This window comes from Falco peregrinus, chromosome 5 (assembly GCF_023634155.1).
Source record: "Falco peregrinus isolate bFalPer1 chromosome 5, bFalPer1.pri, whole genome shotgun sequence".
NCBI lineage: Eukaryota > Metazoa > Chordata > Aves > Falconiformes > Falconidae > Falco > Falco peregrinus.
The window spans coordinates 103,782,902-103,795,559 of NC_073725.1; the positions used below are offsets into that span (position 1 = coordinate 103,782,902).

The 12,658-nt window shown below is 45.0% G+C and overlaps 1 protein-coding gene across 5 annotated transcripts in view; it reads right to left on the reverse strand.

Annotated features, from left to right (window-relative positions):
* The window catches only part of MGLL (monoglyceride lipase), a 107,333-nt gene that overhangs the window by 62,271 nt on the left and 32,404 nt on the right, over nt 1-12,658 (reverse strand). For 3 of the 5 annotated variants that reach the window (XM_027794124.2, XM_027794129.2, XM_027794126.2), the window contains exon 3: nt 2,514-2,652. In XM_027794124.2, coding sequence (XP_027649925.1) covers nt 2,514-2,652 — 139 coding nt within the window. Of the gene's footprint in view, nt 1-2,513; nt 2,653-3,231; nt 3,730-3,751; nt 4,110-12,658 lie in introns of those variants that run through there. The other 2 variants (XM_013304053.3, XM_005230007.4) reach the window with 2 other exon arrangements.

Genomic DNA, 12,658 nt, shown 5'->3' on the forward strand with positions numbered 1-12,658 from the left:
AAGAGCCTCACAAAATTTCTCCATCTTCCTGACAAATGTTTTTTTTTTAAAAAAAAAAATACACACTAGAGCACATTAGCCTGCCACAGCCTTCATCCACCTTTGTGAGTCTGTCTGAGATGAAAGAGGAGCACCAGCTCAGCAGGGCTGTGTGTCGGTCGGCCCCACTCTCAAAGTCTCACTTGCTTTTGTCTGCTCTCCAACCCCAGGCTAGGGCTACTTTTTAATTTTTCCTTTGGCACATATCCCATTTTTCCCCCCTCGCCTCCCTGGGGGAGGGATCAAGGATGATAAGTTCTATTCTAATAGAAGACAAGTCAATGATAACCTTTGGGCATCTGCAGTGAAGAGGTATTTCTATAGCTCTAGCTGGGATTATACGCATAATGGATCAATGAAAGATCCCACCGCTTGACAGTTATAGTGTCATTCATTAGCGTTAAGATTTGAACCTGAATCAACAATTGAGTTAGAAGATTGAAAGAATCGGCTTCAGCATTTGAAACAGAGTAAATTATAACAGGCCTGCAGAAGTCCCCTGAGGTGCCTCTCTTTCTCTCCCTATACATACATACATATATATATATACATAACTTTTGCTGAACATTTAAAATTAGATTAAAGTTGCTGAGCTTCTACATATGAAGCAGAAAAAGCAGAGTTACTTATGAAAAGTGGGAGGGGGGGGAGTATGTATTTTTGGTTTGCCTATCAAAGTACTTCAAGAGCATTCTTGACTGCAGGATCTAGGCACTGACTTGTTATTCAGTCACTTGCCATCTCTCTCATACATAACAATGTGAAAAGAGCTATTAATAAACAGTACGCCCCCTCCTTATACACAAACATGCAAACACACACACACATGCACTTAGGAACCACTTGTAAATGAGCAACACTGATCCCATCCACTTTTGTTGTCACAAAACTAGGGCAAGCTCACTCTCAATTAACTGCTTGGTGCACAGAGCCCTCAAAAAAATTAACTACCCAAAGGTAGTTAATTACTACCTAGAGACACCAAGTTTTAACTCTCAGCTCTTTATCATCGTTTCATTTCTGGATCAAAGACCCATCAACTCACTACTAATTTGCTAAGAAATTAAACATGAAAAAAAGAAAGCAGTTCCACAACTGGGTGAAGAATGTTGTGGGCAGTTAATGATTAATTAGCATTATAATACAAGACAGCCCGGTTTCACAGGAGAAGCTTATTTTGATAGGGCTTTTTTCCTGTAGAGGAAATCTTGAGGTTGGTGCAAAGACTATGTAAAGCATCAGTGCCAAAAACTTTCCTCCTTGTTTCTGAAAGGCAGTGAGTAGAAGTAACTATAAAATACCCTGTGGACCAGGTGATCTTCAACCAAGAGCCATGTCCTACAGCCCAACCAAGTGTGATGGCGCTGTAGCAGAGTGGCTGCACTGTCCTCCCCTCTGGGGACAGTGTACTTCAGTGCTTGCCCACCTCCATGTTATTCCCATTGCTCCTTAGTCCGCGGGCCTCAAACACAAGGTCAGCTAACTTGGACCCGTATCCACCTCTCAGCACAGCTGCAGGCTGATTTGGACACAGAGTAATGTTGGGTGGTCAAGGGAAAAGTTTAACTCCCTACAACAGCTTGAACAACTTTTTCCTGTGACTGTTTTCTAGCTGTATAAAATCAACATAGCTTTTCCTGTTGGCTTGCAGAAAAAGAAAACTATAGATATCCAGATGCTTATGAAGTAGCCACCTATATAACTAGCGGTAGCATAAACGTATGCCAAGCCAGCAGATACTGGGTGGACGACGAAAGATCATAGCTATGGGAGGAACAGAGACAGCTTTCTATAGCAGATCATAATCAGCACACAATCAGCATAGAAAGCTATTAGAGTAAAAGGGATTATTTACATTACGACAAAAACATTAGAGAAATTTCTCTGCCTGCTTCCTTGTCTGTGTTTATTACTGAGGGCAGTTTTGAAACTGCAGATGCCAGTGAAAGAGCTCCCTAAATCATTCACTAACTATAAATAATTGAGATAAAAAATCCAACAGTCAAAAAGCAATGCAGTCAAACCATATTCTGCCTGTTGTCCTGAGATTTCAGCTACTACTGCTGAAACTGAAGTCAGACGCTGATGTCTAATTTGTTGACACTGAGAAAATCAGAAAGAGTACGCATCCCTCAGCCTGTATCCCACCCCTCCCTGGCTGCATGTGCTATTAGTCTGAAGATAGTTGTTTCTTGCTGATAGGCATCAGCCACCTGGATGCACCGCCTGGGTAGCATGCCTGAAATGACAGTAACTCCATGTTTTATATCTGTATGGCCGACTTGAGTGAGTAAAGGTTTGGGAATTGCAGCCTTTACAGTAGAGGCTCTCTCAGATGACAGAAATCTCTCTTAGCGGCTCTGTAAAACTCCACGCACACAGCCCTGTAACGCCATTCAAGCTATAAATAGTAATCACATGAACAGTCTTATTTACTGGTAGTAAAAAAAGGACGTTTGCTTGAAAGCACTCACCTGGGAGTTGCTGCTGGCTTCCAATACCTGCAGAAGAGATGCTGCCCATCAGCATTGATGATATGGGGCAGGTCCTTGTACGGGATGTTTTGAGGACTCCGCTTTGGTGAACTTTCCTCTGGCATTCTGGAAGAATGACCTACAAGGTGTTGGAAGAAACAAGACATACTTCAAAACAGGTGAAGGCAAGATAAAGGCTGATGGGCTTGGTAGCCACAGACATTCGAGAAAGTCAGGCAGTAAGGCAAGCACCGCTGATGGGGGTCTCCCTCCAAAATCCCAGCCAAAGACCCCCCCCCAAATCCTTACTACTTTAAAACAGAAATGTAGCATTTTGTGTTCAAAAATGCTCACATCTGGGGGGAGGGCATTGGAAGGGGGGGGGGAAGTAGGGAAGATCAATCCACCATCACTACTTCATTACAGCTCTCTCTCCCCCACTTCTCCCATCTGTGTTTATTTTGCATCATTTCGTGAAACGGATCCTAAAAAGAATATTTTAACTGCAATCAAGTACAGATTGTGCAGCAACTGCCACAGAAATGAAAAGACAGCTGCATAAAAGATTTATCTCTGCCTTAACATCTCCAAAGAACAGCGGAGGGTACGCAGCAGAGGTATCTGCCACCTTGTCATCATTAAGATCTTCTCTGGCATCTCAAACAGGAAGGTGGCGGCGGTGGGGAACGAAACATTTCCAGGAGAATTTGCAACAAACCTGTTTTCATCCTGTGCAAGGGTTTGCATTCTAGTGAGGAGCCGGCATCGCAAGTTAAACGCAAGCAGATAAGGCTTTTTGCATCTCGCTGCGGAGACGCGTTCACAGTCCGCCAGCCAGGCAGCCCCCACGGTCCCCGGTGGGTGCCCGGCGGGTCCCTGCGGGCGGCTTCGCTGCGCTGCGCTCCGGGCGGGCTGCGCGCCGCAGCTCCGCTCCCCGGCTGGCTCGCTCTTTGAGGAAAGTCGCTTGGGTAATTCACCACTTCTTGTTCATCACTTTTTTTTTTTTTTTTTCCTCCTTCTCAAACAAATTGCGTGTGTGGGCTGAAGTGGCGGTGGTGGGAGGGGAGGTTGGGAAGGGTGGGGGAGAGGGAGGGCTGACGAGTGGGAAAGCTGCACTCCACTTTCCAGAAGCTGCTGCACACACATCAAAGGCACCTTGAACACATGCAGCTGGGGCGGCTCAGAAAGTTCCTGCCGCTGCAGGTTGTTTGCAACTTTACTTCCTTCCTGCCACTTACAGTTCGGAGGCCACGGCGACCGGGGGAGGCGAGGGAGGGGGAGACCTTGTTCTCAAAGCGATCCCCGCTGCGAAGCCATCTCGCGTGTGAGCGCAACTTCCCCAGCCCCTGGCTGCCAGGCGGGGAGCGGGAGGGAGGGGACGAGGAGGAGGAGGAGGAGGAGGAGGAGGGATCCAGGCACCGGCGCGGTCCCAGGTCGCAAGCCCCACGCACGCATCCTCCCGCCGCGGCGGGGCGGGCGGGCTCCCCGCGGCCCCCGGCGGAGCCGCAGCCGCAGCCGGAGCCGAGCGCTCCCTCCCGCCGCGACGCGCCGGGCGCACCCGCAGGCGGCGGAGGGGCGGGCGGGGACGCGCCCCGGACGCGGCCGCTGCTGCCCCCGCCCGGGCTGGGCTCGGTGGGGCCGCGCTGGGCGCCGCCGGCCGGGCGAGCGGCGGGGGCGAGCGGCGGGGCCGGGCGGGGGGGGCGGGGCGGCGGGCAGGGCAGGGCAGGGCGGGGACCGGGGGAGCCCCGCGGGGGGAAAGCGGCTCCCCCTCCCCACGGCAGTGGCGGTGCGGGGCTCCCCGCCGGTGGGGGGGTGTCCGCACCGGGGGGGGAGTGGTGTCCGCACCGGGGGGCTGGTGTCCTCACCGGGGCGGTGGTCCACACCGGCTGCCTCCTCGCTGGCTGCCCCCGGTGGCGGGCTCGGCCGGCCACCAGTGCCAGCGCCGGCTTTTGAACGGCGAGCTGAGCGAGGGGAGACGCGCTGCCGGCCGGGCTCCCCCCACCGGGACCCCTCGTTGTCGCCCCACATCCAGACTCCACCGTCTGCATTGGGACAGGCAGCTCTTCGGGCCGGGAAGCCCCACCAGAAAGATGGAATCTATCAGACACCCTCTGAGGAGCTGCCAAGCCCCTCGCTCCGCACCCGTGGTGGAGGCGATTTACACTGTGTATCATTTACACACCCACAATTAATAGTGCACCTAATCACCATGGGCTATATGCAATACCGATGTTGGAACTGAGACCTGTTCGATGGTCTGTGATGCTCGCTTATAAAAATGGTCACAGCAAGGTTCCCCGATGTTAAAATAGCTTCCCAGCCTCCAGGCATCCCGGTACTGAGTTCTGCCATGTAATGCTGGTAAGTGCTCAGCTTTTACTGAGCACTTTAAAATCATTTATATTAAGTGTGCAGATTCAGGCCTTTTATGTTTCACCAGGCTAATATTACAAACTTTAATTTTTACATGCCCACATGCACTTAGAGGTCTCGGGCCTTTTAAAGAAGCGGCAGCTATTATCAATATCTTTTAAAGCTAGGCAATGTGCTCGCTGAGTCCAAACGTGGGAACAAAGGCTGGAGAAAGGAAAGAAATATATGCTAACAATAATAACAATAAATGCAAAACCTCAGAGATAATCCATATAAAATTAAAAAGGAAATAAAACCTAGATTTGTTCCTCTTTCAGTGTCATTTATATTAAATGCCCTGGGGGGTGTGTGTGTGTGTGTGTGTAGTTATCAACGGCAAAAGCAAAATTACATATTCCTGTAACTGCTGTTGTTTGGGGAAAAAAAACCCCAACAAATACAACATTTATGGTTGTTTATAATAAACAAGATTTAGGTCAGATGAGGTCTTAACCACAGCCCTGGGAGCTTGCTTGGAGGTGTATCATTTGCTAGGCCAGCCACTGAGCTACTGTCTGAGCATGGCCGGGTGGAATTACAGGGCTATCGCAAGCCAGCTTCAGAGTTGGAAGAAGCAAGGGCATATATATTTATTTAAAGGATAAAGATCAGATAATAACTGGATTAAGAAGAAAAAAAGAAGGAAAGAAGCCTCTTCCCCTGCTCACAGTTTATCTGCCAGGAACACTTTACTGCTTTCCCTACAGCCATCCATGAAACCTGATGGCAGGAGCAGGCTCCTCTCCCGCTGTGGTGCTGGGAATATCAGAGAGGTGGGGGGAGACAAGGAAAAAGAAATCTCTTTCTAAAATTCAGGATAAAAATAGTGTTTCAAAGAAAATTGCCTTTATTGGGACATGAGGGTGAGACCCTGTCTTTGAGAGCCTGCCCTGGTCAGCCCAGATATATGGCTGTGTGACAGCCTGCTAACCTCCGGGTAGCCAGCCTCGGAGGCAGCACGATTGCGGTCCAAGCTCCACTCTCTGCCAGGCAGAGATTCCCACCATTGCCCAGGAGTGGAGGCTCAGCTGACCCCTCCTTCCCTTCCCCTCGGCTTCCCTGAGCCCCCAGGAAACTGAGGACATTTCTTCTCACGGGTAGCACACCCTCCCACGCCTCATGATAACATCCTAAAAATGAATGAGAGGCAACTGCTGACTAGTTACCTTGTCATTTTGTGGAGTTCAAATCGTGAATGAAAAGCCACCTGAGAAAACTGCATGGAGACTGAAGAATTCACCTAGCTGATACCCAAATGATGCACAGAGCTTTAGCAGAGCAATTATCGCGTACTAGCATCCTGTGAGAAATGAAAGGGATGTCTGAGCATGCAGTATTTATGAGACTGTAACATCTTCTCTTGTCTCGGTGGAGGGAAATGCATTTTGGAAATACAGTTTAAGCTAAATCAACTTCTTAATAAAAAACAGAAATACACTTTGTGAATCTTTACACTAACTCAGTAATTGCTTAAGCCTTCTAGGGAAAGGTGTTTTGTTTATGAAAGGCTGGGCCCTGTTTAGTTTAAACAACTCCATCGACCACCAAGGTACCCACAGGAGTATAGAGAAAAGGATTATACCCTCAAATAAGGCAAATTTTAGGGAAAGAATCAATTGCTGGAATGACAGAGAAAACACTAATAGTGAAAACTTGTTACCACAGCAAGGGGAGAGAGAAAATGGGCTAGAGGGAAGAGGAGGGGAGAGGAGAGGAGAGGAGAGGGGAGGAAGAGGATGGAGAGGAGACAGCATAGCATGCTGGTGTGTAATTCTGATGGTGCGGTAAGGGAATGGATAGGTAGGATTTTCTTTGTCCTTAGGCTTTCATTCACAAAATGAATTTTTAATGGCTCATATCCCGTTGGCATGCAAAGGTAAATAGACTGTATGAGAGCCTTCTGCTCTGGTTGATGATACCATGCTCTTAAATTGCAAAGGAGTATTTTTGTTTGAGGAGTGGATTTGAAGGGGTGTGGGTGCTAAACTATTTGGGATTCTGCTCACCCAGATCACAAAGAGAACTTTTGCTGACAAGAAGGAGGAAAAAAGTAATAGAGGAGGAGGATGCAATAATAAAATATCTAAAGTAGTATGTGGTTATGGAAGAATCTGCTCCAACAGAAAAATGCTGGAAGTTACAGTAGTCAGGGAGCAGCTGGAGAGAGCAACAGCCAGCACAAGCCAGAGAGCACATGGGGAACAGGGGAGATGAAGCATGAAGAGGAAGAATTAAAATCAAGTGAAAAGCAAAGAAGCCAATGTCTCTAAAGCAGTTGGTTCAGAGTCATTTTTTTGGATTTACCCTTCTCTTTGGCTACATTTTTTTATTCATCCTTAGCCAGAGTGCAGTCATTCAGCTGTACTTATTGGTGCAGTCTGCCTTTGCTTGCCTGTTGGTATCCCTGAACAAGACATGTATGGGGATGAGACAGGAGTGGGGGCTGGGATAAACTGCATTTGTTTTCCTGTAAAATGCCCATGTTAATGTTTTGCAGCCCCCCAAAAAATAAACTTGCTGACAAGCAAATTAGATTGAGATAGAAATTTTTAAAGGACAATATTTTATTGAACGGGTTAAGCTTAACAGTATCAGGAGAAATTATAAGTAGCTTGGCACTGATCTGCAATTCCACAGTTTCATGTACCTCTTCACAAATTAGCGCCAGGCAAAAGGGGAAAGGGTTGAATCGTTAGCACAAGGATGAGTATCACAGAAATTGTTTGCAGGCTTCCACCGATGTGTTGCCTATCAGTAATTTCACTTCCCCTGATCTATGCCAATAGAATTATTTTGATTAAGCTACAAGTGGTTTGATACTCCTAGATGCAAACTACAGTCAAGTCATACAGTATTTTTAGCATGTAAATAAAAATAATTAGTGGTAAAAATACTCCTAATTTTTTGTGGGTAATAAAAGTTTTGCAAGTAATGCTGTCATTAGACCTTGCTTACAAAGCAGTGACTGCAAACAGTAGCTATGTGAGTGAAGTGATTAGTATTTTGCCTGTGCTCCTTATTTGACAGGACCAAAAATACACACTTAAAAATACACTCTTTGAATATAGGTTTCAGTCCTTTAAACTGATATGTAGAAGATGACCCATCCTACATAGATGCTAATTTGAGAGCTGCTTGTTTTTAATTACAGAAGCAATACACACTTTGTTTGGTGGTTCATTTGGGTTTTTTTAATCAAAAAAACCCCACAAGAATATTAAGAGCAGATTCTGAGGCATTCTTAGTATGAGATATCTAAAAGGCATGCTCTAAAGGTAGGAAAATCAAAATGAAAGGTGTAAATTCTGCCCTAAAGTTTTGACTGTAGAGGGGAAGTTGATAGAGTTATTCTAGCAACCCTCTTGCTTGAGAATCACTCTGCCTTGGGAATAAATATTTTTTTTTATAAGTCTGGAATTGTGTCACCTTAGCTGAGCCTCACTGGGTGCTGCAGGAGACAGCTCACTGTGGATTTTCCCAGATGCCCAAGCCCAGTCCAGGGGCAACGCAGGGAGCTACAGCTGGTCAGGGCACCAGAGGACATGGGCACCGCTTCTCTGCCCCTGGCAGCTTGGGGACATGTAAGCCCCACCAAATTCCCCTTCCTCCTGAATTACTATTTTTTAAAAAATAATTTTCCCCTTTATCATCAGAAGGTTTTATTTAAACACGTGTCCCTTTTTATCGGTGTGGTCCAGTACTGGTTTCTAAATAAAAGTTTCCTGTGCTGGTATATAATTAGTCCAATTTTCCCTCTGGATTCACTCACATCACGAGAAGAAACTTCAGTGGTTTATGCCCTGGACAGGCACATTGCTGCAGCACTTGAAGGGAAATCCTGTCCTTGTCACTGTGAGAACAGACAGATTAACAAGTCTGTTATGGCATGGCATTTCCTATTTTATTGCAATATGACTGCATGTAGCCATATTACTATTCATAAAATTTTGGTCACCTCGGTAGAAACAGGAGTTTTATGGCAGAAAACATAATTAAAAGGCGTATTAAAGGAAAAGGTTCTGAGCTTTGAATTATAATATACATAAAAATCAGAATAAGACAACATTATAAATTTTCTCCAGATGGAATTACGGTCTCAATTTTGAGAAGTACCTGACCATTCCTTTTCTCATTTCTGTTACTAAGGATGACTGCATAATCCACTTTACAAACCCAGCATCATTGTTTCAGGACTAAAAAATACAGCCAAAAGATGCAGCTATTCTGTCGTGGTTAGAGTGATGCTTTATTTTGGTAGCCAAACTGGAAGCATTGACTGGAGCAGAGTTATTATTGTGCCGCCTGGTTTTCTTGCTGCTTTGCAATTGACAAAGCATCATTTATCATGCTTTGCATTCCAATTTTTCTTTGCATGTTTTCCAGCTCATCATAACATAATTATGTTTCTGTTTCTTCCAGCCAGGGGCTGATACTTTCTTTTACTAAGACAACAGCTGCACTGCACAACCTTGATGAATCCCCATAAGGGTAAAATGTGTCTGTGGTGCTTGTTTCTGCCTTGGCAACCCAAATGTTCAAGCTCTTTTTTTATGACAAGTGCTGTTCTAAAATGCACCCAACGCCGATGCTTTCATAGCATTTCTCAAAATGAGGTTTTATATTGTAATTTAGACGTGAAATATTAAACATCCTGGCTGGTTTGTAATTTTAAAGGCTTCTTTTGTAGCATTTCTTTTTATAGAGTTTATAGGTTCATAAACACCGAGATGGAATTTTTGAGGGGCGTAGTTACTGGTGTGCAATTTATTTTTTGAATGAAATTGATTTTATGTGTGAAAATCAGCACAATCTGGAGGTCCGCTTTATGCCTCTAAAAGGCATCTTAAGGGAGCTTTCATGGAACAGGTGAATCATTTCCTTACTTGGCCTCTGTTGGTCCAGGCACACTGCAACGTAAAGGTAATAATACCAACCTCATCTATGAAGTGCATTAACTAGTGGCGGCAAATGCCGTAAAAGACAAGCAGTATGTTTATTATTACTTACTGAGATCTTTTATTTAACCCTAATTTAGTACTTTGAACCTGAGATTTCAAAGAACTTCAGAAAGGAACGATATAATTGTTCTTTTATGGGGGGAAATCAGGGCAGAGAAAAGTGAGGCTCACTGCTGGAGGCAGGCTGAGGGCAGAATCTCTTCTTAATGATCCTGATTTTGTTTACCCAATTATACCATTACTAAATCCCATCTCAGCTCTAAATCTATCCATCACAGCACTGTGAACAACTGAAGCAATAACTTTTTCAGTTGTTAAAAGATTACCCAGAGTTGCAAGTATATGGAATATTGTGTCCCAAACAAAACCACAGCCTGGATAACTACATTCTTCAGAGCAAAATCTTCCCTACAATTTTGCTTTCCATCCTAATCTTCTGGATACTATTACTGCTGCCACCAGCATTGGAAGATTGCTTGCATTTATATATTAAAAAATCAATAATTCTGACGTGGAGGCAGAAGTTTTCACTCGTACGATCAGTCCTATTTACATCTATGTGCACCATCATCTAAGGACACTTTGGGGTATCTGAGCACGAGAGTGTATGTAGCAACATTTTAGTTGTGTCGACCACATGGGTTACCGATGTGATTGCTGGAAAGGCTCTTAGATGTTGATGGAAACTGTAGCTGCCCAGCCAGGGCTGACTTCACCTTCTGTCCATGAGCGGTGAGTGTAATTCTGCCATTGCTAGAAAAGGTAGCAGGCTTATTGTATTGTATATACAATGAACGTGTGGGTCATCAGAAGAGCTTGCCTTGTGCTGTTTCTTCCTTAATAACCCCATGGCAAATCCTGGCAGACTCTGCTCATATATATTTTAGCTTTTTTCTCGTGTACCTTTGGTTTCTTTGCTCAGTCCACTCACACATATTCACTGTAAGATGTGCATTTTCTTTCTGATTCATGTACAGTAATTACTTCCTAACATCTGCCTAACAGATTTCGTAAGAAAAGTAACTCTGCAAATATTAAGAAACAAAAATTTGTATGAAATCTTTGAAATCTCTATTACTGGGGTTTGTTATCCACAGCTGACTGGATTCATTCCCAGCCAGGAAGCTGGTTCAGCAAAACAGCTGCATTAGTTATTTAACTGGAGGCCTGATTCTACTCTTGCTCACGCTGATGTAAATCAGGAGTAGTACTAGAGAAAATAAAGAATATCCCCAGTGTGAAATCTACATTGGAGAAAAAAATAAGCATTATAGTATGGAACAGCAAGAGAATTCTAGCAGCTATCCTGCCATCCTGATATAGATGTTAGGCAGTAATGTCTTACAGAAATTATATACTACATACACTGTTCACTCCTGGGAGCATTCATCTCTATATATACTGTGGTAGCACCAAGCGGCCAACAAAATTAAGGCTCAGTTGTGCTCAGTGTTGCACCCTAATACCATGGATTCACATGTGACTTATTCTGTACTAAGCACCACATTCATTACTGTTTGCATCTGGCTCCTAATTGTTCCCTCTCAGTTATTTAATTTTTATAGTATCTACTACCATTTACTTTATACCTTCTAGTGTAGGAAAACACCCTCCCTGGTTTTTCTCCTAGGCTGAATTAATGCATGTAATAATTAACCCTGGAGTACACTTGGAGAAAGGGGTTGTCAAATGAGGAGCATTGCAGTGAAAAAGGGGACAAAGCATCCACAGGCAAAGTATTTCCTATATAAGATGACAATGCTATATCTCAGGACAACAAAGGATTATTACCAGAGCCTCATGTGCTTTAGAGATGGACATCTACAATCCTCAAGGCTGTGAACACCCTTCGTATTTGAGCTTTATGTAAATTAGCAGCATCTGCTGTTAGTAACATCAAAAGTCATGGTATCTGAGAGTTCAGTCCCCAAGCCTCATCCTGCTTCCTCCAACACAAGATATCCGTTATGTCTTGGCTACAGTCACTGATTCCCACGTAGCAAAGGTATCTGTGATTTGGTTTGTGCTTTGGAGTCACGAGCATCTGCAGTTTCTATGGGCTGATAGAGTCAGTTTGGATTCCTGTTACAGACCCCTCGGTGGGGCTTCCTGAACGTAGGAACCTTCCAGTTCATGGTACTATGCTTTGATACCAGCTTGTGTTGATTATTTTTACTTGCTGACTTTTCCTAGTACATTACTGAATCTTCTCTGGAGTTACAGTAACTTTTTAAATGGAAATAGTCTGGAGATGCTATCTTTTCAGCAGAAGAGGAAACAGATCCTGGATGTAACACCTGCACGAAACTCCATCATTCCCAGACTTTGGGAGGTTTTGAGGAAGAGGATAGCAGGGGGCAGGCTGCAACATTCAGCACCAAAGCCAGAGAGCACAAAGCATTTCTTTCCCTCCTGTGCTGTGAAATGTGTATGAGACATCCTGAGCAACGCGTGCGTCCTCAGTCCCCTCCTGAGACCTGCGCCCAGCACCTCAGCGCCAGCAGGGGTGGGATTACAGCAGCAGCTCTGCTTTGGTTTGCACCAAGTATAAAATCACAGCCTGTGATTTTGTAGGGTTCAGTCTGAAATAAGACAGGAGTGGAACCAATCCAGCAATGTCTGCCTGAGACCCAGACCTCCCTCTGCAGTCCTGGTCAGACACCTACCCCAGGCTGCAGCCCAGCAGTACAGCTCCCTGCCATGGCTCATCTGCTCCTTCCTCTGCCCCCGATTTCGAATCTCTTCAGCAATATGTTCTGCAACAAACAAGGATTT